This window comes from Nomascus leucogenys, chromosome 15, assembly GCF_006542625.1.
Source record: "Nomascus leucogenys isolate Asia chromosome 15, Asia_NLE_v1, whole genome shotgun sequence".
In the NCBI taxonomy this organism is placed as follows: Eukaryota; Metazoa; Chordata; class Mammalia; order Primates; family Hylobatidae; genus Nomascus; species Nomascus leucogenys.
This window is the reverse complement of record NC_044395.1, coordinates 20,261,294-20,289,126: the sequence shown is the minus strand read 5'-3', so window position 1 is coordinate 20,289,126 and position 27,833 is coordinate 20,261,294. Positions and strand designations below refer to the sequence as shown.

Below are 27,833 nucleotides of genomic sequence, written 5' to 3'. Positions count from 1 at the left end.
GATGGCCTGCCCCTGCACCAATCTAGACTCTATATGTAGTCAGTGAATCCCCAGCTCAGGGGCAATCTCTACAGGAAACTTCCCAGCATAACTCTAGACCACAATGATCTCCCCCATATTTTGAATTCCTGTGACATATTCATACATTTTCCACCCAAACAATGTCATACATAAAACAAGGCAAAAAAATATCAGCTGTAAACAGGTATTTTTGATGTCCTTCTTCCTCTCTCCAACTAGATGTTAGGTTGAGTGACTATATCCATGCTTGCTTCCCACAAAGCACTGGGGACTTTTGCTGGTTGGTTATTAGAGAAATATTTTATCTTGATGCTGTCTCACCATCAAAACCAGCCTATCCTTGTCAGTAAGAGAGGCTCTCACTATCAGTTTTTTTTGTTTCCCGCCCTTTCTTCTGAGCTTTCTCCCTTTTCTTCTCTTTCTCTGACTTGAGAGAACCCCTCAGCAGACACAGTCTTTCTAATTTCTTTTGCTTTGTTCTTCCCTGCCCTTCACTGACCACTGGCAAGATTAGAGATAGAGAAAGGCAGTCTCCATAGTTTTGCTTACTCACCTGTTTTAATGATCTCTTCTATCTGGGTGGTTGGAAAAGTACCTGTGAGTTCTTAACTGGCTCTTGTGGCTGTGTAAAACTTTTTTGTTTCTTGTCTGTGAACACACTTATTTTCATCAGTCTGTTTTCCTTGTAAATTGGCTTATCTTGGGGTGTAGATTTGAAGAGGCAATAAAGAGTAGTACAATTAAATGACAATTAGATAATTCCACAGCCTCTTTTAACTGGGTGTTTCTCCGGTATTCTTTGAGATTCCTTCTCTCTCTGTTACTGGTGACCCTTGGGAATGGAAAACCTCTTAGTTCTGAAACAGCTGTGGTCCTTGAAGTCATACTGTAAAAATACCTCAAGTGACTCTATGGATAGGCTTTCCTCAGAAAATCTGAAGTCTCACAACAACTCCAAACAAGAGAACAAATTGTCAGCGGACACCATGCAGAGAACTGGTGGGTGATTGAGAATTATTATTATTTTTTTTTGGACAAGGTTTTGCTCTGTTGCTCAGGCTGGAGTGCAGTGGCGTGATCAAAGCTCACTGCAACCTCGAGCTCCTGGGCCCAAGCCATCCTTCTGCCTTGGGCCTAGGGGCTACAGGTGCATGCTGCCACACCTGGCTAATATTTTTAATTTGTATTTTGTAGAGATGGGGTCTTACCATGTTGCCCAGGCTGGTCTTGAACTCCTGGGCTCAAGTGATCTGTCTTCCTCAGCCACCCAAAGTGCTGGGATTACAGGCATGAGCCACTTTTCCCAGCTGGATCTTTTATCAGTTTGAAAAGGATATCTAATAAATGGGGAAGGATTATTTGCTCTGAGTTAGGGAAAGGGGATATAGTTCATTAACTCTTCATTATCATAAACATTATTTAATTCACCAATACAGTAAATGTTGCTGTAACTTCTGCTGTGCCAAATGCCTGTAACATGAAAGGGAATATATGGGTGTATATGAATAATTAGGCCTATTAATCCTTCTTTCCCCTCTAACCCCTGGTCACCACTGGTTTTCTTACTGTCTCCATGGTTTTGACTTGAAAGAATGTCATATAGTTGAAATCACACAGTGTGTAGCTGTCCCAGATTGGCTTTTCTCTTAGTGATATGGATTTAAGTTTCTCTGTCTTTTTGTGGCTTGTTAGCTTATTTCTTTAGTGCTGAATAATATTTTACTGACTACATATTGGAGACCTTTCTCTCATGCCTCATGCCCTTCCCTCTGGAACCTTCATATTTGTCATGTGACTGTTACTTCAGCTCTGAAACATAAATCTAACTTCATCTCTCTTTCTAAGCCTGGATGCCCAGACCCTGTGCCAATTTGTAAGATTCAGTTTTGAAGATCACAAGTATTATTAGTACCGTGCTAAGTACTCATAAGATCAAATGAATTAATACATGTACAACATTTAAAAACAGTTTCTGGCACTTAGTTTAAGCACTAAATAATTAGCAACGACTACTATCACCACCCCAACTACTACTATTTATGCATGGGAGTAAATTTTGAGATTGGCTTTTTTCTCCCACTCAGCGTAACGTCCATGATGTCCATCCAAGTTATTGTATGTGTCAACAGTTCATATCGACATATTGCCTCACTCACGATTAGGCAATATTGTTTGTTACCTTGGTTTCTTTAACCAATATTGTTTCTAAAACCTACTCCTCACTACTCAATTTGTTTCTTATCTTGTAAAGTCTTTGGTAGCTCTTTCAGAGGGGACCAATATTAGACTGAGTATATATTTTTTCTTCCTAGATGATAAATTTACTTGCTATAGAATTAGGTGAAAAATATTTTTCTTCTTAGCCTTGAGGATACTGTTTCATTCTCTTCATGCATCCAATGTCATTTATGAAATGTCTGATGTCAAAGTTAGTATAATTGTGGATCTTTGTAGCGTTTTTCTCTTCATCCTTGGTATTATGAAATTTTATACAGATCTGTTTATCTTCATCATGTTTGGCACTTTTAATGGCCCATTAGACCTGAGATCTAATATCTGTTAACTTTTCTTTCATAATTTTGATCACACTTTCCTTTTATTCTGTATTCTGCAAGAATTCTTGAGTTAACATTTTATCTCTCCAGTTTATTGTTTTCATTTTGGTCTTTAGTGTGTCCTTCAATTTTTTCTTTATTTCATGTGTCATATTTTAAATTTAACAAATATCTAGTTAACTCTAAGTATGGCTGCAATATCCTGTCACATCACTCTGGTAATTAAACACACTTATTCTAAATTCTTGTATCAACTGTCCTTTTAACTTTGTTTTCTTGGCATGTCATTTTCTTCTGATTATTGTGCTTTTTGCCTCTCTTTCAAGTATTAGTCTCTTTCAAATGATTGGTAATTTTTGGTTATGTGTTCATCTTTGCATTTGAAATTTTCTGCTAGCCTCCCTGTAAATGTTGGGTTTATTTATTGCATTTTCTTCTGGGAGAGTGGTTAGAAATATTTCCTGGTGCTGAGTGCCAATATCCAGTCTTCTGAGAGTCCATGCTCTCTTCTTCCCCCTTGGGGATTATGCACAGCACTGGTCTGTCTTCCCAACCCTTGCACACATTCTCAGTGCTTCCATATGATATGTGGAGAGGTCATACCTCATGGCTGTCTCTGTCAAACTCTGTGTCCACTTTACTGATTTCAGTAGGAATCACAGGAAAAGATAGAAATACTATTATTTTACATATTTCTCATCAGGATATCCAACAAGTTCTGTTTGATATCCAACATAAATCCTGGGACTATTTGATTATGCCATTTTCCTAGACTCTGTAACAACTTTCACAACTGCATCTGTAATCTCTCTTATTTATTACTATCCAGAGTCAAGCTGACTTTACAGAAGTAAATTATCTCTTTCAGTTGTTGTATCCAATCACACAAGCTAAAGGAAAAAGTATACTTAATGACTCATATGAGTGGGAAGTCTTAGGAATTAATCTAGCTTCAGATAAGACTCGATCTGTGGTTCAAACAATGTAATCAAACTTCTCTCTAAGCCTGTAGGCTCTCCTGTCCTATTTTCTTAGAGATGCTTGCTCTCAAGATAATGCAGCAAGATAGTCCTAACATGCTTAAGCCATACATGGTCGTTGGTGTTCAAGATCTCAGAATGAGAGAGACCCATTTCTTTTCAGAATTTATATTAAGTCACAGAAAAACCCCAACAACTCTAATCAACTGTGCTAGTACCAATCACTTATGAAGGATTTGGGGGAAGAGTGTTGTGATGAACCAGTAGGCACCAAAAATAGGCAAAAATCGCATGATTGAGAGTCTCAGTAGCATGCAAAAAAGTGGAGAAGGTACAGTTCTCCAGGAAAAGAGGGGCTTTCTTTCTGGAAGTAGGAATATTAGTCACAATTAAACAAGAGATTTTCAGTACAAGAGGCAATAAAGATGAGGGCAAATAAGAGGGTGAGTCATATTTTCTGTCACTAATCCCTCATCTCTTTTTTTATCTCTCAGGAAGCTTTTCTGAAATTTTACTTTCTCCTCTTATGGATCATATAGGGAACTTACTTATTGACTCATTCATTTTCTTATTTACTTCCAGTCATTTATTACATGCCTGCAGTTGCAAACTTGAAAATAACTGGGATCCCACGTGTGGATGCTTATCTCTAAAGTTTGGGATTATTTTAATTAACTACTAAAAAGCTTCTGCACAGCAAAGGAAATAATCAGCAGAGTTAACAGACAACCCACAGAGTGGGAGAAGATTTTCACTAACTATGCATCCGGCAAAGGACTAATATCCAGAATCTACAAGGAACTCAAACAAATCAGCAAGAAAAAAACAAACAGTCTTATCAAAAAGTGGGCTAAGGACATGAATAGACAATTCTCAAAAGAAGATTTAGAAATGGCCAACAAACATATTGAAAAATGCTCAACATCACTAATTATCAGGGAAATACAAATCGAAACCACAGTGCAAACCACCTTACCCCTGAAAGAATGGCCATAATTTAAAAAATAAAAAAATAATAGATGTTGGTGTGGATGTAGTGAAAAGGGAACACTTTTACACTGCTGGTGGGAATGTAAACTAGTACAATCATTGTGGAAAACAGTATGGAGATTCCTTAAAGAAGAAAAAATAGATCTACCACTACCGGGTATCTACCCAGAGGAAAAGAAGTCATTATATGAAAAAAGACACTGGTATACACGTTTATGGAAGCACAATTAGCAATTGCAAAAGTACGGAACCAGCCCAAATGCCCATCAATCAATGAGTGGATAAAGAAAATGTGGTATATATATATATATACCATGGAATACTACTCAGCCATAAAAAGGAAGGAAATAATGGCATTCACAGCAACCTGGATAGAGTCAAAGCCTATTATTCTAAATGAAGTAACTCAGGAATGGAAAACCAAACATATCATATGTTCTCACTCATAAGTGGGAGCTAAGCTATGAGGACATAAAGACATAAAAAATGATCCAGTGAACTTTGGGGACTTGGGGGAAAGGTTGGTAGCGAGGTGAGGGATAAAAGATTACACATTGGGTACAGTGTACACTGCTCAGGTGATCAATGCACCAAAATCTCATAAATCACCATTAATCAAAAATAATCATCCTAAAAAAATAAAGTTTGGGGATTATTTATATAGGAGTAAGATGTATTCCCTGCCCTCATGAAATGTATGATTTAATTGTAGTGTTATATGTGTCTAAATGCAGACACATGAATAACTATTTCTAGCACAATACAGAATAACCATATGAAAATAGTGCAGGAGTGCACAGAGAGGGGGTGTTCGAGTATGCCTACACCACCTGGGACTTGACTGACCCAGATCCCACCTGGGATCTGCGACTTGAAGGGTGACTGAAATCTCATTGGTTGGAGAAAGCCAAGAGGGATAGTCTTTCCATAAAAAAGGAACAGCCAGGACAATGAGTTGAATGCAAGAATATGTTTCATATGATCTTTACCTAATTCTGGAAATGGGAAATCCATTAAAGGGCCACTTTTAGAGCCTAATTTATTGTGGGATATAGGAGTTTGAGCTATTCCAGAAGACCTCTTGTTTTACTTATAAGTTATTTCTATACTCTATAAAAGATTATCTCCCTAGTTGGATAATGAGTACTTTCCAGGCACGAAAAAATCTTATTGGTCTTTATTTTTCCAAGCACACTAAGCCTTTTCCAGGAACCATTTATATTGATATCATTGTCTACATTCCAGAAGAGCAAGTCTTTCCTGGCAACAGAAACAGTACAGCAAATAACAGATGTCAGGATTCTCCTATTTTAAAGCTTGAGCCATCAGTGGAAAATATTGAAAAACATAATTTGTCCTTAAATTCTTCATTTTTGAGTCAGAACATCAAAAATATTTGTGATATACTTCACATGGGCTTTTGCAGGCTTGATGAATTTTGGGGCCTCTCTGTCATATTTTGGATATATTCTCCTAACAGAGAATATGTCTTTATTGTAGGCCATGCCCTTTTTACACAAAACCATCTGTTTTAATAGGTTGCTGTTACATTCCACTTACTCCCTGGCAAATGTAAAATGAATCATTGTATTTTATTTAACAGGTATAGACTGAATCTTTAACATATGCTAGACATAGTTCCTGGTGCTGTGAACAAGGCACCTAGTGAACAAATACATGGTCCTTACTGTTAGAGAACCTAGAGTTTACTGTGAGTAGAACAGGTAAAAATAATATATACAACTAAATTAATGAGATTATTTTGGATAGTGATACATACACTTATGAAAAGGAAACAGGGAAGTAATTAAGAGTAATAGGAAGTTGGAGTGATCTAGTTTTACATTGTGTGGTCAGGAAAACTTATCTGAGATTGGAATGACAGGAAAGACTCATCATTATGGATCATGGAAAGGAGTTTGGAAGCCATTACAGGGTTTTATCCAGGGATGTCAAATGGATCTCATTTACAGTTTAAAAAGCTCAGTCTGGCTACTGGGTAAAGAATGGGTTGTAGAAGTTTCAAGATTATGAGCAAAAGATCAGTCATTGCCTGAGTCCAGGAAAGAGGTGATACTGTTTAGACTAAGATGGTAGCAATGGAGATAGAGAAGAGGGGAAAGATTCTGCACATATATTGTAAAAAAAAAATGGCAGAACTTTGAGAGGAATAAGAGAAGTAGATGAATCAAGGACAATTTATGGCTACCTGTGTGAATCTTAGAAACATTTCTGAACTGGAGAAAACTAGGAACAAATGCATTTTGGAATATAAATCAAGAATTCTACTTTGATCATATCGAGTTTGAGATGTCTCCTAGACAGGTAAATAGGAAATTAAGTAGGCAATTAGATATGCAAGCCCTAAGCACAGTGGAGAAATCAGAGCTGGAGACGAATAACTGGAAGTTATGGAAATCATCGGTGGTATTTAAGCCAGGTAGTGGGTATCACCCCAAATTAGCATATAGATAGAGCAAAGTGGATGCATAGGAATGAACCCCAGGGTTCTCCAACTTTAGAGGCCAAGCAGCTGAGTGGGGATTGGCAAAGGAAAATGGGAAGGAGTGACCAAGGAAGCAGGAAAACACAGAGAAATTTGTGGCACAGAAACGAAGGAAAATGAGTGAGTGAGTGAATAAAGAAGGCACAGTCAATTGGGTCAAACACTACTGAGAGGCTGAGTTGGATGAAGACAAAGAAGTAGCCATTGGATTTAACAACACAAAGGCCATTAGTACCCTTGGCAGGAGCGATTTAGAACATAAGACCAACTGGGAATGTGTTGTAACAGAATAGGAGGTAGCAAGGACAAAAAAATATATGTTTTCAAGAAGGTTTTATGAAAAGGGGAGAAGATATGTGACCATACCTCAAGAGAAACATATAATATTAAGGGATCTCTCTCTCTCTCTCTCTCTGTATGTATAGAATATTTGCACACATATGGAGAATATTTATATTCTGTATACACACATATATATGTATTTAAATTTATGTTTTCTTTTTTAAGATGCAAACTATTAGAGAGTAGTCTATTTATTTCCTAAAGAAATGACCCAGTTGAAAGGATTGGGTTGATGACTGTGGCAGTTATTGATTTATTACCTCTTGACTCCAAATTTGCCCTTGTATACATTCTCTGCAATCATGGACAGAATTGCCTTAAGCACCCTCCTGTATAGTGAGCACATTGCTAAGCTTTCTCAGCAGAGGGCTTTGGAGGGGCATTGCAGAAAGAAGGAACTCTCCTGCTGTTTCTGGTGGCTGTGCAGTAGGCTAGTGTTTTTGGTATGGGGACATCCAGTGGGGCTCTTCCCCAGCCATGTTCCCAGAACAAGCAATCTTTTGCCAAATTTGCAGCCTCATCCTGGCCTGGTGATAACCTTTCCTGGCCTTCCACATTAGCTACAGCACCCCAGCACTCCCTGTCTGTGAAGGCCTACTGCTTGCATGGGCACTCCATTCCCCATGCAGGCCCCCTGCACAGCTCATCTTTGTCCTGGGCCCTCACCCACTTGTCCACACCCCTGGTTCCTGGTTGCCTGAACCCTGCCTGGACTACAGAGGATTCCCTTCTGCTTGTCCAGCAACTGCAGACCAGCTCTAGCCTGGGAAAACCAATGATCTCTGCTTTCCAGTGAAATGAACTATGCATTTTCCAATAAGGCTGAACCACAGCCGTGGGGAGGGACCTTCTTCCAGGTTTTTTTTGGATGCCATCCCTCAGCCTTAGGCATACCACATAGAGATTCCTTTTATCTTATAGTCACTCATTTATCATAGTTTAGTAATTCTTTATATCAAACTTCCCCCGTTTGGCCCACTGGGTGGTTTCTACCTCCTCATTGGACCCAGACTGTTAGTTACAATGATGAGAAAGATTATAATTGCAAGGATTCAGCACAAACTGGTACTTAGAATATACTTTTTATTTTTTTTTAAATACCTCACCTTGTCAGTTTCTTTTCAGTATATTCTTTAATATGCTTGCCTCTTGTTAGTTTCCCTTGGACATTTTTACAAGTTTTTTTCTTTGTGGAGTATTTTTCCAAAATGTTTAAGAATCCATTCAGCTCCAAGGGCTATATGTCAGTCATTTTTACTTTTTCCCTCTATTGGAAGAACAACTTATACTTGCTATATATATATATAATATATACATATACATACATACTGGCCAATCATCTCAGACAGGAAATAAACATATGAAACATCACACAGACATTGCCACAGCTAACTCTGTGTGTATATTGATTTGGTTTTCAGAAGAACCATTAAGCCTTCATGGATTGCCCCCAGGAAGTGCTAACTTCTGAGAATTATCATTCTGAATGTGTCTTTCTATCTGAGCTTACATTCCCCCTTAGAGTTCACATATTACAAACATGTATCTTCTTTTTCTTTTCTTAAAAAAAATCTCTGGGTCACATTCAAATTTTAGTTTCTGTGCTAAAATTATAGTGCTCTGTGTTCCCTTTAAATATTCTGCCCCTTTGGCAAGATCTTCAATGCCTTTTATCCATCCTTACTTCAAGTAGAGAGGGGTAGTGGAAAGTCACTCTATTAATAGAAGAAAGCAGATGCTGTTCTACCATTCCTGGAGCCTCACAACCCTTGTTCATTCTTACCTTAGCAGCTATAGTAGTCCATGGTGATGCTTGAGTTAAGGTACTGCTCCCCCCCCACCCTTTATTTCCCCCTCTCCTTCACTCTCTTACTCTCTTTCATTCCCTCTTTCTTATTTTCCCTCTCCCTTCCTTCCTCCCTCAACTACCCACCCATTATAATTAGGATAAAATTTAAACTCTTTGCCATAGATAATAAGGCCACACGTAATAAGGCCACATAAGATCTAGCTGCTGCTTGTTTCTCTAACTTCTCAAGCCTCTGTCTTCCTCCATTTTGTCTCACGGCTGCCTCCTTTTTATCTTTTTTATCCCACTTTCAGTGCTTCTCTTCTGAGATGCTTTTCTAAATACCTAGTCACCTCCATCACCACTATGCCATTACCCTATCACTGATGTGATATGCTTTGTTCATATGACTTTATCATGAATTATGGAATCATTTTATGTCTTTTTTGTTTATTATCTTTTTCCTTTATTAGAATATAAAATCTTCGATGGCAGAAATATGATTTGTCTTTTTGATGACTGTATACCTAAAGACTAGAACAGTTCCTGGCACATGGTAGGGATTTAAAAAAAAATGTTGACCACCTGCGTATATATGGGGCATTGAACTATGAACTGTGATTATTGGCAAATAAATAGAAAATGTATTATCTCCTGCCACCCCCAAAAAACTGGATAAATATATTTAAGGTGCCCTATTGTAATTTTTTTTTCCAGATGCAGGTAGTCTTGCCATTCTTACTATTGGGTCAGGGGCCTGGTGGTATCTGGGGCATGATGAAGGGTACAAAATGAAGGAAGAATATGGTACCAAACTGCTTGACAATAGTCACATTGCTCTATTCAACTGAAATTCTCATATCCAACACTCTTTTTTGATCAAGTCTTGGGAAGGCCTATTAAAATGCAAATGAGAGTGATTAAAATGTTAACCTACATGTGTAGATTATAGGAATCATTGTTATTGATTATCTACTTAATAGCTTTCAGACAATAGTGGCTCGCAAACATGTTTTAAGCCATGGAATTTTTTCAAACAAGAAGCTCACCCAGGATTCCATATACATATGGGTAAGAATGACTGATATTCTGGCTGAAGCAGTAGTATCGGAACCGGTACTCTGCCCCATGGGGCACCTCTCCTGACTCCTGCCCCTCAAGGTAGTGCCCAAAGTAGCACATGAGGCCCAGAGAGCTGAAGTTACTTATCCAGTCTTTTGTTGTTGTTGTTGTTTGAGGCTAGGTCTTGCGCTGTCACTCTGGCTGTAGTGTAATGGTGTGTCACTGCCGCGTCAAACCCCTGGACTCAAGTGACCCTTCCACATCAGCCTCCAAATGAAGAAGGAATTAATGAAATCAACTATAACCTAATAGTAGTAGTAATAGATATTTTAAAATTCTCTTAAAGCTGCTGCAAATTGTGACCCCTCACCCCCACACTCAAGTTAAAAGGGAATATTAACAGCCTGTCTTCTCTCTGTGGACAGTGGACCTTATCTATACTCCCCAACTCCACATTCCTCAAAGTTTATTACAGGCCCAGAGAGTTCCTGCTTACCTTCCTGCAGGGCTGCAGGGTCACAAGACTGATAAGTTTAGGTTGCAAGACCTGTTTCTCTCAAGATGTAAGAAATGTTGTAATGCTGTATTTGTTTCTTGCTTCTGTGACTCGCTTCCTGCCTCACATGGTTCCCGCCTTAAGATGTTTAAAAGTAGGAAAAGCCCTTTGTTCGGGGCTCAGACTTTCTGGACCTATGTCCAGCTGAGCCAGTGATCACCTTAATTTAGTAAACTCTCCTGAACCTTTTCTGGTCTCTCCAGTCTTTGATTGTCTCGCAACACAAAGTGCTAGGATTACAGGTGTGAGCCACTGCACCCAACCCTCCAAAGTCTTAAAATGATCAACAGCAACAAGACTAAAGACAAACTTCCTGAATTCTAGTGGCCTATGCTTTTACCTGTGTTATCCTATAAACCTGGATGAAAAATGCTATAGAATCAGATTAGAGGCTAGTATCAGGAGTTCCTACAGAGAGAGAAAATTTAGAGGTTTTCAGGACCCACATGTCCTTGCTTAGAATTCTCTCTATGACTATGGGAGAATTGCCTCACAAGACTTCTCTTCTGACTTGGAAATTCATCTAGAGCTTGTCTTTAGTGGTAGAAATAAACAAACAGGACTGCTTTCTCCAAATATTTATTTTAAAATTACTTTATCACTCTGAATTTTCATGCATCAGAGACTTTTACCCATAGGTATCTTGACTTCCCATTGGTGAAGAGTGGTATGGCTCTGATCATGAAGGGTAGGCTCTTTTCATGAGTATTTTTAGATTTATTTTTAAGTGCAAGCCCAGATTAGAAACATCTCATTTAGCTGAATTGGTGGCTTATGGATCAGCCATAATGTAGATTCTCTGCTCTTGCTAGTTGGGAATTCAGAGCCAAACATAGCATCTGGCCTGCTAGTAGACAGTCAATAAATTTTTTTACTTAAGTGAATGAATTTCAGACTTTTGTGTTATTTAACAAATATAGTTTAACAATATATTAATCTGATTTCCGACTACATGTTGAGGTGGGTGTACATTATTTGTGCCATATGCAATTGTTATATCCCAGGCATCAATGATACTCACACGGAGATCCTGGAAAATGTCCTTTATGATGAGATATTGAATGTAACCATGAAAGTCACTAAATCTTTCTGCATCATTGTACATCTCCCTAATGTTTTCTGTTTTGATGATAACCACAGTGTCTGGGCTTCTCAGAAGAAGATGCTGAATGGCTTTGTGGACATTGAGGGCCCTTCGGATAAAAACATCAATGGGAAAGGGCCTGAAATGCTGGCCCAGGGAAATAACAATGACAGTATTTTTTTCTCCTCCGGTTCTGTCAATGGCCCGGGTGAGGTACTCCATCTCTTTGACTGAATAGGTCATTGATGCTATCAAGGGATAACAATGTTTTTGCCACTGGATGTTGATGTTCCTATCCAAATCCACAGCAAGCTGGTGTTGCAATTTTCCAGATTCATGCAGATCCACTGACTTCAGCGCTGATAACAAATATGCAATCCCAAAATAAAAGGAGGATATAGTTACCAAGATTGAGTAGATATAAAGATAGAAGAGATTTGATTGGTATAATTAAATAAGCTAATCATGTCTAATTTATTATAGGTTTAGATGAGGGGATGTTTTTGAAAATTATTTGAACGTCAAAAGTGTTATGTAGCTTCTTAGATTAAGATGGTGGATAGGAGGCAGGACTAGCTTGCAGCTCTCACTCGGACAAACAGAGCAGCGTGTGGAGACTCACACCATGAACTTCTGCTCCAAGAACTGCCACAGGAACATACCAGGAAAGTCAGAAGAATCCATAGACCCTTTGAAGGAACATGATCACCACTGCAGGCTCTCTGAGATGCTGAAAAACTGTGTCCCTAGGGCAAGTTTGCATCCTGCCTATAGGACAGCAGCTGATGTGCTCTTGAAAGTGCCACCTGCTGGCTGGAGGCCAACCAGCACACTAAACAAAAACACAACCAAAGACCCTCACAGAGTCCACTTCACTCCCCTGCTAACTCCACTGGAGCAGGGGCTGGTATTCAAGGCTGCAAGACCTGAAGATGGGTCACATCACAGGATTCTTTGCAGACACTCTCCAGTACCAGCCCAGAGCCCAGTAGCTCCACTGGGTAGCGAGACTCAGAAGAGCAAAAACAATCACTACAGTTTGGCTCTCAGGAAGCCCCATTCCTAGGGGAAGGGGGATTAAACCACATCAAGGGAGCACCCTGTGGGACAAAAGAATCTGAATAGCAGCCCTTGAATCCCAGATCTTCCCTCTGACATGTCTACCAAAATGAGAAGAAACCCAAAAACCAATTCGGGTAATATGACAAAACAAGATTGTTTAACTCCCGCAAAAGACCATAGCAGTTCACCACCAACGGATCTAAACCAAGAATAAATCTATGAATTGTAGGAAAAATAATTTAGAAGGTTGATTATTAAGCTAATCAAGGAGGTACCAGAGAAAGGTGAAGTCCAACTTAAATTAAAAACATGATACAGAATATGAAAGGAAAATTCTTCAGTGAGATAGCTAGTATAAATAAAAATCACAACTTCTGGAAATCAAGAATGCACTTAGAGAAATGCAAAATGCACTGGAAAGTCTCAGCAATAGAATTGAACAAGCAGAAAAAAGAACCTCAGAGCTAGAAGACAAGGCTTTAGAATTAACCCAATCCATCAAAGACAAAAAGGATTTTAAAAAATGAACAAAGCCACCAAGAAGTTTGGGACTATGCTAAATGCCCAAACCTAAAAATAATTGGTATTCCCAAGGAAGAAGAGAAATTTAAAAGTCTGGAAAACATATTTGAGGGACTAATCGAGGAATATTTCCCTGGCCTTGCTAGAGATCTAGACATCCAAATCTAAGAAGCTCAAAGAACACCTGGGAAATTCATCACTGAAAGATCATTGCCTAGGCACATAGTAATCAGATTATCTAAAGTCAAGATGAAGGAAAAAATCTTAAGAGCTGTGAGGCAAAGATATCAGGTAACCTATAAAAGAAAACTTATCAGATTAACAGCTGATTTCTCAGCAGAAACCCTACAAGCTAGAAGGGATTGGGGTTCTATTTTAGCCCCCTTAAACAAAAAAATTACCTGTCAAGAATTTTGTATCCAGCAAAACTAAGCTTCATAAATGAAGAAAAGATAGTCTTTTCCAGACAAATGCTGACAGAATTTGCCACTACCAGCAAGCATTACAATAACTACTAAAAGGAGCTCTAAATCTTGAAGCAAGTTATCAAAACACACCAAAATAGAACCTCCTTAAAGCATAATTCTCAAAGGACCTACATGAAATAATGCAATGAAAAGAAAAACAAGGTATTTAGGCAACAAGTAGCACAATGAATAGAATAGTATCTTATATCTCAATACTAATATTGAATGTAAATGACCTGAATGCTCTACTTAAAACATACAGAATGGAAGAATAGGTAAGAATTCACCAGCCAAGTTTCTGCTGTCTTCAGGAAAGTCACCTATTAATAACATATAAGAACTCACATAAACTTAAGGTAAAGGGGTGGAAAAAGATATTCCATGCAAATGGGCACCAAAAGCAAGGAGGAGTAGCAATTCTTATATCAGACAAAACAAACCTTAAAGCAACAGCAGTTTAAAAAGACAAAGGGGGACATTATATAATGATAAAATAACTAATTCAACAGGAAAATACCACAATTCTAAATATATATGCATCTAACACTGGAGCTCCCAAATTTACAAAACAGTTACTAATAGACCAAAAAAATGAGAGAGATGGCAATACGGCAATAGTGGGGAACTTTAACACTCCACTGACAGCACTAGACTGGTCATCAAGACAGAAAGTCAACAAAGAAATAATGGACTTAAACTATACCCTACAACAAATGAACTTAACAGATATTTACAGAACATTCTACCCAACAAGTGAAGAATATACATTCTATTCATCAGCACATGGAACATTCTCCAAGGTAGAGCATATGATAGGCCACAGAACAAGTCTCAGTAAATTTAAGAAAATCAAAATTATATCAAGTACTCTCTCAGACCACAGTGGAATAAAATTGGAAATCAGCTCCAAAAGGAACCCTCAAAACCATGCAAATACATGGAAATTAAATAACCTGCTCTTGAATGATCATTGAGTCAACAATAAAATCAAGATGGAAATTAAAAAATTCTTTGAACTGAATCATAATAGTGATACAAACTATCAAAACCTCTGGGATACAGCAAAAGTGATGTTAAGAGGAAAGTTCATAGACTTAAATGCCTACATCAAAAAGTCTGAGAGAGCACAAATAGATAAACTAATGTCATACCTTATGGAACTTGGAGAAACAAGAATAATCCAAACCCAAACCTGGCAGAAAAAAAGAAATAATGAAGATCAGAGCAGAAGTAAATGAAACTGAAACAAAAGTAATACAAAAATAAATGAAACAAAAAGCTGGTTCTTTGAAAAGATAAATAAAATGGATAAACCATTACCAAGATTAACTAAGAAGAGAGAAGATCCAAATAAGCTCAATTAGAAAAAAAACGGGAGATATTACAACTGATACCACAGAAATACGAAAGATTATTCAAGGCTACTATGAACACCTTTAAGCACATAAACTAGAAAACCTAGAGGGGATAAATTCCTGGAAATGTACAACCCTATTAGATTAAACCAGGAAGATACAGAATCTCTGAACAGACCAGTAACAAACAGTGAGATTGAAATGATAATTAAAAAACTGCCAACACAAAAAATTTAGGATAGATTCACAGCTGATTTCTGTCAGACATTCAAAGAAAAATTGATACAAATCCTATTCACACTATTCCAAAAGACAGAGAAAGAGGGAATCCTCCCTAAATAATTCTATAAAGCCAGTATCATCCTAATACATCAGCCAGGGAAGGACACAACAAAAAAGAAAACTACAGACCAGTAACATCCCTGAAGAACATAGATGCTAAAATCCTCATCAAAATACTGGCTAACCAAATCCAACAGCATATCAAAAAGATAATCCACCATGATCAAGTGGGTTTCATACCAGGGATGCAGGGATGGTTTAACATACGTAAGTCAATAAATGTGATACACCATATAAACAGAATTAAAAACAAAAATCACATGATCATCTCAGTAGACACAGAAAAAGCATTTGAGAAAATCCATCATCCATTAGGATTAAAACCCTCAGCAAAATCAACATAGAAGGGACATACCTTAAGGTAATAGAAGCCATCTACAACAAATCCCTAGCCAACATAATACTGAATGGGGAAAAGTTGAAAGCATTCCCTCTGAGAACTGGAACAAGACAAGAATGCCCATTGTCACCACCTATCTTCAACGTAGTACTGGAAGTCCTAGCTAGAGCAATCGGACAAAATGAAGAAATAAAGGACATCCAAATTGGTAAACAGGAAGTCAAACTGTTGCTGTTGCTCATGATATGATAGTATACCTAGAAAACCCTAAAGACTTAACCAAAAAGCTCCCAGAACTGGTAATTGAATTTAGCAAAGTTTTAGGATACAAAATTAATACACACAAATCAGTAGCTCTGCTATACACCAACAGCAATCAAGCTGAGAATCAAATCAAGAACTCAACTCCTTTCACAACAGTTGTAAAATAAAATAAAGTAAAATAAAAACCTTAGGAATACCTAGCTAAGGATGCGAAAGACCTCTACAAGGAAAACTACAAAACACCATCCAAAGAAATTATAGATGACACAAATAAATGGAAACACATCACATGCTCATGGATGGGTAGAATAAATATTGTGAAAATGACTGTTCTGTCAAAAGCAATCTACAAATTCAATGCAATTTTCTTCAAAATACCACCATCATTCTTCACAGAACTAGAAAAAACAATTCTAAAATTCATAAGGAACCAAAAAAGAGCCCACATAGCCAAAGTAAGACTAAGCAAAAAGAACGAATCTGGAGGCATCACATTCACCTGACTTCAAACTATACTATAAGGCCATAGTCACTGAAACAGCATGGTACTGGCGTAAAAATAGGCACACAGACCAATCGAACAGAATACAGAACCCAGAAACAAAGCCCAATACTTACAGCCAACTGATCTTTGACAAAGCAAACAAAAACATAAAGTGGGGGAAGAACACCCTGTTCAACAAATGGTGCTGGGATAATTGGCAAGCCATATATAGAAGAATGAAAGTCGATCCTCATCTCTTACCTTATACAAAAATCAACCCCAGATGGATCAAAGACTTAAATCTAAGACCTGAAGCCATAAAGATTCTAGAAGATAACATTAGAAAACATTAGTCACTGCTGTTTCAGTGACTATGGCCTTATAGTATAGTTTGAAGTCAGGTGAATGTGATGCCTCCAGATTTGTTCTTTTTGCTTAGTCTTACTTTGGCTATGCAGGCTCTTTTTTGGTTCCTTATGAATATTAGAATTGCTTTTTCTAGTTCTGTGAAGAATGCTGGTGGTATTTTGAAGAAAATTGCATTGAATTTGTAGATTGCTTTTGACAGCACAGTCATTTTCACAATATTTATTACTCTTCTAGACTTTGGCTTAGGCAAAAACGTCATGACCAAGAACCCAAAAGCAAATGCAACAAAAACAAAGATAAATGGATGGGACTTAATTAAACTAAAAACTTCTGCATAGCTAAAGATATAATCAGCAGAGTTAACAGACAACTCACAGAGTGGGAGAAAATCTTCACAATTTATACAGTCAACAAAGGACTCATATCCAGAATCTACAAAGAACTCAAAGAAATCACCAAGAAAAAAAACAGTCCCATCAAAAAGTGGGCTACAGACATGAATAGACAATTCTCAAAAGAAGATATACAGATGCTGAACAAACATATGGAAAAATGCTCAATATCACTATCAGGGAAATGCAAATCAAAACCACAGTGTGATACCACCTCAGTCCTGTAAGAAAGGCCATATTCAAAAAAATCAATAATGTTGGTGTGGATGCAGTAAAAAGGGAGCACTTTTACACTGTTGGTGGGAATGTAAACTAGAGCAACCACTAAGAAAAATAATGTGGAGATTCCTTAAATAACTAAAAGTAGATCTACCATTTGATCCAGCAATCCCACTTCTTGGTATCTACCCAGAGGAAGAAAAGTCATTATACGAAAAAAATACTTGTACACACATGTTTCTAGCAGCACAATTTGCAATTGCAAAAATATGGAACCAGCCCAAATGCCCATTAATCAATGAGTTGATAAAGAAGATGTTTGTATATATACACATATATATAAAAGTTATATATATAATGTTATATATAAAATGTTATATATAAATATATATGTGTTTTATATATATATATACACACACACACATATATAAAATGTTATACACACACACGATGGAATACTACTCAGCCATGAAAAGGAATGAAAGAATGGCATTTGCAGCAACCTGGATGGAATGGGAGGCTATTATTCTAAGTGAAGTAACTCAGGAATGGAAAACCCAACCTTGTATGTTCTCACTCATATGTGGGAACTAAGCTATGAGGACACAAAGGCTTAAGAATGACACAGTGGACTTTGGGGACCCTGAGGAAAGGGTCAGCATTGGCGAGGGATAAAAGACGATACATTGGGGGGTGGAGCCAAGATGGCCGAATAGGAACAGCTCCGGTCTACAGCTCCCAGCATGAGCGACACAGAAGACGGGTGATTTCTGCATTTCTGTTTGAGGTACCGGTTTCATCTCACTAGGGAGTGCCTAACAGTGGGTGCAGGACAGTTGGTGCAGTGCACTGTGCATGAGCTGAAGCAGGGCGAGGCATTGCCTCACTCGGGAAGTGCAAGGGGTCAGGGAGTTCCCTTTCCTAGTCAAAGAAAGGGGTAACAGATGGCACCTGGAATATCGGGTCAGTCCCACCCTAATACTGCACTTTTCCAATGGGCCTGGAAAACGGCACACCAGGAGATTGTCTCCCGCACCTGGCTCAGAGGGTCCTATGCCCACGGAGTCTCGCTGATTGCTAGCACAGCAGTCTGAGATCAAGCTGCAAGGCGGCAGCGAGGCTGGGGGAGGGGCGCCCGCCATTGCCCAGGCTTGCTTAGGTAAACAAAGCAGCCAGGAAGCTCGAGCTGGGTGGAGCCCACCACAGCTCAAGGAGGCCTGCCTGCCTCTGTAGGCTCCACCTCTGGGGGCAGGGCACAGACAAACAAAAATTCAGCAGGAACCTATGCAGACTTAAATGTCCTTGTCTGACTGACAGCTTTAAAGAGAGTAGTGGTTCTCCCAGCACGCAGCTGGAGATGTGAGAATGGACAGACTGCCTCCTAAAGTGGGTCCCTGACCCCTGAGCAGCCTAACTGGGAGGCACCCCCCAGTAGGGACAGACTGACACCTCATTTGGCCGGGTACTCCTCTGAGACAAAACTTCCAGAGGAACTATCAGATAGCTGAATTTGTGGTCTCATGAGAATCTGCTGTTCTGCAGCCACCGCTGCTGACACCCAGCCAAACAGGGTCTGGAGTGGACCTCTAGCAAACTCCAACAGACCTGCAGCTGAGGGTCCTGTCTGGAAGAAGGAAAACTAACAAACAGAAAGGACATCCGCACCAAAAACCCATCTGTACATCACCATCATCAAAGACCAAAAGTAGATAAAACCACAAAGATGGGGAAAAAACAGAGCAGAAAAACTGGAAACTCTAAAAAGCAGAGCACCTCTCCTCCTCCAAAGGAATGCAGTTCCTCACCAGCAATGGAACAAAGCTGGACTGAGAATGACTTTGACGAATTGACAGAAGAAGGCTTCAGATGATCAAACTACTCCGAGCTACGGGAGGAAATTCAAAACAGTAGCAAAGAAGTTAAAAACTTTAAAAAAAAATTAGACGAATGGATAACTAGAATAACCAATGGAGAGAAGGGCTTAAAGGAGCTGATGGAGCTGAAAGCCAAGTATCGAGAACTACGTGAAGATTGCAGAAGCCTCAGTAGCCGATACGATCAACTGGAAGAAAGAGTATCACTGATGGAAGATGAAATGAATGAAATGAAGTGAGAAGGGAAGTTTAGAGAACAAAGAATAAAAAGAAATGAACAAAACCTCCAAGAAATTTGGGACTATGTGAAAAGACCAAACCTATGTCTGATTGGTGTACCTGAAAATGACGGGGAGAATGGAACCAAGTTGGGAAACACTCTGCAAGATATTATCCAGGAGAACTTCCCCAATCTAGCAAGGCAGGCCAACATTCAGATTCAGGAAATACAGAGAATGCCACAAAGATACTCCTCAAGAAGAGCAACACCAAGACACATAATTGTCAGATTCACCAAAGTTGAAATGAAGGAAAAAATGTTAAGGGCAGCCAGAGAGAAAGGTCGGGTTACCCACAAAGGGAAGCCCATCAGACTAACAGCTGATCTCTTGGCAGAAACTCTACAAGCCAGAAGAGAGTGGGGGCCGATATTCAACATTCTTAAAGAAAAGAATTTTCAACCCAGAATTTCATATCCGGCCAAACTAAGCTTCATAAGTGAAGGAGAAATAAAATACTTTACAGACAAGCAAACGCTGAGTGATTTTGTCACCACCAGGCCTGCCCTAAAAGAGCTCCTGAAGGAAGCACTAAACATGGAAAGGAACAACCGGTACCAGCCACTGCAAAAACATGCCAAATTGTAAAGACCATTGAGGCTAGGAAGAAACTGCATCAACTAATGAGCAAAATAACCAACTAACATCATAATGACAGGATCAGATTCACACATAACAATATTAACTTTAAATGTAAATGGGCTAAATGCTCCAATTAAAAGACACAGACTGGCAAACTGGATAAGGAGTCAGGACCCATCAGTGTGCTGTATTCAGGAAACCCATCTCACATGCAGAGACACACATAGACTCAAAATAAAGGGATGGAGGAAGATCTATCAAGCAAATGGAAAACAAAAAAAGGCAGGGGTTGCAATCCTAGTCTCGGATAAAATAGACTTTAAACCAACAAAGATGAAAAGAGACAAAGAAGGCCATTACATAATGGTAAAGGGATCAATTTAACAAGAAGAGCTAACTATCCTAAATATATATGCACCCAACACAGGAGCACCCAGATTCATAAAGCAAGTCCTGAGTGACCTACAAAGGGACTTAAACTCCCACACAATAATAATGGGAGATTTTAACACCCCACTGGCAACATTAGACAGATCAACCAGACAGAAAGTTAACAAGGATATCCAGGAATTGAACTCAGCTCTGCACAAAGTGGACCTAATAGACATCTACAGAACTCTCCACCTCAAATCAACAGAATATACATTTTTTTCAGCACCACACCACACCTACTCCAAAATTGACCACATACTTGGAAGTAAAGCTCTCCTCAGCAAATGTAAAAGAACAGAAATTATAACAAACTGTCTCTCAGACCACAGTGCAATCAAACTAGAACTCAGGATTAAGAAACTCACTCAAAACTGCTCAACTACGTGGAAACTGAACAACCTGCTCCTGAATGACTATTGGGTACATAATGAAATGAAGGCAGAAATAAAGATGTTCTTTGAAACCAACGAGAACAAAGACACAACATACCAGAATCTCTGGGACACATTCAAAGCAGTGTGTAGAGGGAAATTTATAGCACTAAATTGCCCACAAGAGAAAGCAGGAAAGATCCAAAATTGACACCCTAACATCACAATTAAAAGAACTAGAAAAGCAAGAGCAAACACATTCCAAAGCTAGCAGAAGGCTAGAAATAACTAAAATCAGAGCAGAACTGAAGGAAATAGAGACAAAAAACCCTTCAAAAAATCAATGAATCCAGGAGCTGGTTTTTTGAAAAGATCAACAAAATTGATAGACGGCTAGCAAGACTAATAAAGAAGAAAAGAGAAGAATCAAATAGATGAAATAAAAATGAAAAAGGGGATATTACCACTGATCCCACAGAAATACAAACTACCATCAGAGAATACTACAAACACCTCTATGCAAATAAACTAGAAAATCTAGGAGAAATGGATAAATTCCTCGACAAATACACCCTCCCAAGACTAAACCAGGAAGAAGTTGAATCTCTGAATAGACCAATAACAGGCTCTGAAATTGTGGCAATAATCAATAGCTTACCAACCAAAAAGAGTCCAGGACCTGATGGATTCACAGCCGAATTCTAGCAGAGGTACAAGGAGGAACTGGTACCCTTCCTTCTGAAACTATTCCAATGGATAGAGAAAGAGGGAATCCTCCCTAACACATTTTATGAAGCCAGCATCGTCCTGATACCAAAGCCTGGCAGAGACATAACCAAAAAAGAGAATTTTAGACCAATATCCTTGATGAACATTGATGCAAAAATCCTCAATGAAATACTTGCAAACCGAATCCAGCAGCACATCAAAAAGCTTATCCACCATGATCAAGTGGGCTTCATCCCTGGGATGCAAGGCTGGTTCAACATACACAAATCAATAAATGTAATCCAGCATATAAACAGAACCAAAGACAAAAACCACATGATTATCTCAATAGATGCAGAAAAGGCCTTTGACAAAATTCAACAACGCTTCATGCTAAAAACTCTGAATAAATTAGGTATTGATGGGACGTATCTCAAAATAATAAGAGCTATCTATGACAAACCCACAGCCAATATCATACTGAATGGGCAAAAACTGGAAGCATTCCCTCTGAAAACTGGCACAAGACAGGGATGCCCTCTCTCACCACTCCTATTCAACATAGTGCTGGAAGTTCTGGCCAGAGCAATCAGGCAGGGGAAGGAAATAAAGGGTATTCAGTTAGGAAAAGAGGAAGTCAAATTGTCCCTGCTTGCAGATGACATGATTGTATATCTAGAGAACCCCACTGTCTCAGCTCAAAGTCTCCTTAAGCTGATTAGCAACTTCAGCAAAGTCTCAGGATACAAAATCAATGTACAAAAATCACAAGCATTTCTTGTACACCAATCACAGACAAACAGAGAGCCAAATCATGAGTGAACTCCCATTCAGAATTGCTTCAAAGAGAATAAAATACCTAGGAATCCAACTTACAAGGGATGTGAAGGACCTCTTCAAGGAGAACTACAAACCACTGCTCAATGAAATCAAAGAGGATACAAACAAATGGAAGAACATTCCATGCTCATGGGTTGGAAGAATCAATATCGTGAAAATGGCCATACTGCCCAAGGTAATTTACAGATTCAGTGCCATCCCCATCAAGCTACCAATGACTTTCTTCACAGAATTGGAAAAAACTACTTTAAAGTTCATATGGAACCAAAAAAGAGCCTGCATCGCCAAGTCAATCCTAAGCCAAAAGAACAAAGCTGGAGGCATCAGGCTACCTGACTTCAAACTATACTACAAGGCTACAGTAACCAAAACAGCATGGTACTGGTACCACAACAGAGACATAGATCAATGGAACAGAACAGAGCCCTCAGAAATGATGCCACATATCTACAACTATCTGATCTTTGACAAACCTGACAAAAACAAGAAATGGGGAAAGGATTCCCTATTTAATAAATGGTGCTGGGAAAACTGGCTAGCCATATGTAGAAAGCTGAAACTGGATCCCTTCCTTACACCTTATACAAAAATTAATTCAAGATGGATTAAAGACTTACATGTTAGACCTAAAACCATTAAAATCCTACAAGAAAACCTAGGCAATACCATTCAGGACATAGGCGTGGGAAAGGACTTCATGTCTAAAACACCAAAAGCAATGGCAACAAAAGCCAAAATTGACAAATGGGATCTAATTAAACTAAAGAGCTTCTGCACAGCAAAAGAAACTACCATCAGAGTGAACAGGCAACCTACGGAATGGGAGAAAATTTTTGCAACCTACTCATCTGACAAAGGGCTAATATTCAGAATCTACAATGAACTCAAACAAATTTACAAGAAAAAAACAACCCCATCAAAAAGTGGGCAGAGGATATGAACAGACACTTCTCAAAAGAAGACATTTATGCAGCCAAAAAACACATGAAAAAATGCTCATCATCACTGGCCATCAGAGAAATGCAAATCAAAACCACAGTGAGATACCATCTCACACCAGTTAGAATGGCCATCATTGAAAAGTCAGGAAACAACAGGTGCTGGAGAGGACGTGGAGAAATAGGAACACTTTTACACTGTTGGTGGGACTGTAAAGTAGTTCAACCATTGTGGAAGTCAGTGTGGCGATACCTCAGGGATCTAGAACTAGAAATACCATTTGACCCAGCCATCCCATTACTTGGTATATACTCAAAGGACTATAAATCATGCTGCTATAAAGACACATGCACACGTATGTTTATTGTGGCACTATTCACAATAGCAAAGACTTGGAACCAACCCAAATGTCCAACAACGATAGACTGGATTAAGAAAATGTGGCACATATACACCATGGAATACTATGCAGCCATAAAAAATGATGAGTTCATGTCCTTTGTAGGGACATGGATGAAACTGGAAATCATGATTCTCAGTAAACTATTGCAAGGACAAAAAGCCAAACATCGCATGTTCTCACTCATAGGCGGGAATTGAACAATGAGAACTCATGGACACAGGAAGGGGAACATCACACTCCAGGGACTGTTGTGGGGTGGGGGGAGGGGGAAGGGACAGCATTAGGAGATATACCTAATGCTAAATGACGAGTTAATGGGTGCAGCAAAACAACATGGCACATGGATACATATGTAACAAACCTGCACATTGTGCACCTGTACCCTAAAACCTAAAGTATAGAAAAAAAAAAAAAGGTGATACACTGGGCACAGTGTACACTGCTTCGGTGAGGGGTACAACAAAATCTCAGAAATCACCACTAAAGAACTTATCCATGTAACCAAACACCACCGGTTCCCCAAAAACCTATTGAAATGAAAAACTTAAAAATTAAGAAAAGTGTTGTGTAAATGTGAAAGATTGTGTGCATGCCACCTTATAGAATCATGTGGAATCTAATGCAGTAGGGATGGAAAGGTAGTGAGGTAACTTCCTTGGAGGATTATGTGGTCAGTTTTGTAGATATTATTTTTGTACTGTTTGTTGATTGTAGACTAAGCTCATTTGAGGATAGAGAAAGGTACTAATTGATGGTCTTTACATAAAAAACGAGTAAACTCTATTTCCCCAGCCGCTCTTTAAATTCCCTGAAGACTGAAATTATATTCTGTGCTTCTGTGTTTCCTTCACATATGCATGGGATAATATTAAGTGCCATATCTATAATAATAATTATTACTAGTCATTTGTGGAACCCTTACGATATACAAAGCATTTATTTGGACTGATCTATCCATTCACTTCAAGGATCCTCTCATGTATATTTAATTGACACATGAATAGAATAAAATGAAGTTCTTCCATGTTCATCATATGAATTAGGCTTTTATCAGAACATCAGGGCTAACTGCTTTGTAGTTAGAACTTTTGAGGAAAATGTTCAGAGGAGGATTATTGATGCTTTGTAACATGGGATTGTCTTAGAAGCAAAGGGCTACATTTGAAGACTTAACCCAGTGAGGCTGGAAAACAGAGATGCTGTAGGGTGAGTTGGAAGAAAATGGCAGAGCTATTTTCTTCACTCTGCTTCCAACTTACTTCAGTTTTCTTTTCCAAATCACACTCTGGCCATATAATTTAACTTTTAACACAATGTACAACAGTTGTTTTTCTATGACAAATTAAAAGATGAGTTGGAGAGGGTAGGTAACTCCATAACTCAGTCCTTTATATGACCCAAGAGAATCACTGTTATAGAATGTGATGCTAAAGGCTGTTACTAGATCCTGAATTTTGTAGATGAGGTAATTGAGGTTTCCCTAGGAGTTTAGTCATTTAGCAGAGATCACAATTTAAAGCTCTCCCTTCTGTTGAGAATTTTTCGTAGAACTAAGGCCCTACCAATTTTCCCACTTTTATTGGATCAACTTTCCTTCTAAGTTTGACATCATGATTGAAGAATATGAAAAAAAGAGGAATTTCCCATATTCCCTTCTCCCCTTTGAAATGGAAAAGAAGTTTCTGAAATGGGTAAGAATTATAGCTTAGACTGAGGCATACTGTCGATACTGGCTTTGAAGTATTCCATCCACTGGCGAATCGTGGAATCTCCCATTAGATATATGAGTTTTCCTCTCAGGCATTCCTTCATTTTGACTGTAGCCAAACTACAGGAGACAGGATTCCATGTGTTTCTCCAGACATGCCCACTGGGGATTGTGGATGTCATTCCAAGCTTGCATTTCTCTTTCATTGCAACTGTTTCTTCTGCCAAAGAATCAAATGAGATAGGATCTTCCAAAACATCAAATTACCCATCAGAATGTATTAAGAGCCTTCTATCCTCTAAGTATCCTAAAAGGGGGTAAAGTGGTGGTAATGGTGGGAAATGTATTATTGAAGTATTCTCTTAATGGAACAGCTGTTTTTTTAATAAAAATTTTTCTCTGATGTGAATTTCCTAAATAATGTTCATTAATGTTCGTTATAAGAGTGTATGTTTCTTCCCAGAAAAAATGGCTTTCTGTAGGAAAATTTAAGTATTTTCCAGCTTTTCTGTGAAAGTAATCAATTCTTGCATAGGAATGGAAGCTCAATTGTCCTATCATTTTAGCTCACTTTACCCCTAAGTTTGTCACACTGTGTCTTAAATGCCACCATCAAAATATAAATCCTTTGCGTTAAATAAAGGTGATATAAAAAATATTAACAACTAGTTTGGCTTGGGAACTGGCCCATCCAAATGAATATGGCTATAGGCTGGAGAGTGTCTTGGAGGTCCAAGATGGGCCAGGGATTAACCCCTCAGTCACTGGTTTGGAAGAGTCTGGGAATCCATGGGTTGAGGTAGCCACAATGGTGAGGAGCCTGTGGCAGGTTTGCTTATTAATCAACTGAGAGAAGTAGTTTAATATTTTAATAACTGGGATGAGTGTACTCATGTATTTGTGGTGAAAAATAACATTTCTACATCTAGGTACATATTTACACTTCAGTGTAGATAGGTTTATTAGTGATTAGCAAGGCTTTTTTTCTTTTTTTTTGTGATTAGCAAGGTTTTAATGCTGAACTTGCAGAGACGTAAAAGCTCTTGCCTTGAATCGTTTTAGATAGGAATTTCCTAGGCTATTTTGATTCAAAGAAATTGGAGAGAAATTAGTAAATATAAGTGTGGAAGTTCTATTTTGTATGCTAACAATTGTTTGAAAGATGGCAAAGATAAAGAGGGAGGGGTTATAATAAATTGACACCCAGATGGCAGGTTGGAATCCTCTAGATGGTGATGGGCTAATTGTGATATGGGAAGAGGTGATGGGAGTGGTATGAAGAGGGGTGTTGTGGTGAGGTAAAGAACTGCGTATAGAATTGGGAAAGAGTTAATGTTTAAAGGTTGTTGTATAAAATGGGCAGGGAATTCACTGACTGACAAATAGACTGATGATGAGAGTTACAGTTACTAAAATAGGCTTATGATATCCCAGTGATTGAATTATTCACTCACCTAGGTAACTGGTGTCTTGGCCAACCTTAGATAAGCCAGATGACAGAGTGCTGATAGGACTGAAACAGTGAACAAATCCAGTAGAAAGAAGAAACCCTTTAAATGGGTCTAGAACTAGGCACCACCCACCAAACACAGGAGTACTTACTGTTGCATTTGGAGACACTAATTGTATTGAATTTTTCCATAATCTCTACACCCACATTTGACCTTAAAGACACAAATACAGAAATTAATCTGTAGGTGGCTTCAAATCAGGAAACATACAGAAACTAGATTATCCAGTGCCTCAGTTATTTCTTTGAGATAAGTCAATTATTATGCCTACACTTTCAGGCCATTTAGTAAATTTCCATTTATTTGCCTATTAGGCTATGGGATACAGTTACACAGAAGGTATGCAAGAGAATTTATTGAGATGCAGAAATAATGTATTAGAGCACACACACATACACACATGTGCATTTCTCATTTTCTTTTAGTTTTTATTCTGTATATATTTTTATCTCAGTGATAAGAATTAAATATTCAAAAAGTTTGTGG

The 27,833-nt window shown here is 38.5% G+C and overlaps 2 protein-coding genes across 3 annotated transcripts in view; both read right to left on the bottom strand.

The window, feature by feature from the left end:
* The window catches only part of NXPE1 (neurexophilin and PC-esterase domain family member 1), a 40,865-nt gene extending 40,230 nt beyond the window's left edge, over positions 1-635 (bottom strand). Inside the window, exon 1 of the mRNA XM_003253172.3 lies at positions 575-635. The gene's annotated coding sequence lies outside the window, so the exon portion shown is untranslated. The remainder of the gene's footprint in view (positions 1-574) is intronic.
* Positions 636-11,364: 10,729 nt separating this feature from the next.
* NXPE4 (neurexophilin and PC-esterase domain family member 4) overlaps positions 11,365-27,833 on the bottom strand; it is a 30,205-nt gene continuing 13,736 nt past the window's right edge. For both annotated transcript variants that reach the window (XM_003253173.3, XM_003253174.3), the window contains exons 4-6: positions 27,439-27,500; positions 25,850-26,056; positions 11,365-12,244 (exon numbers count right to left, since the gene is read on the bottom strand). In XM_003253173.3, coding sequence (XP_003253221.1) covers positions 11,709-12,244; positions 25,850-26,056; positions 27,439-27,500 — 805 coding nt within the window. In that variant the 3' untranslated portion in view covers positions 11,365-11,708. The remainder of the gene's footprint in view (positions 12,245-25,849; positions 26,057-27,438; positions 27,501-27,833) is intronic.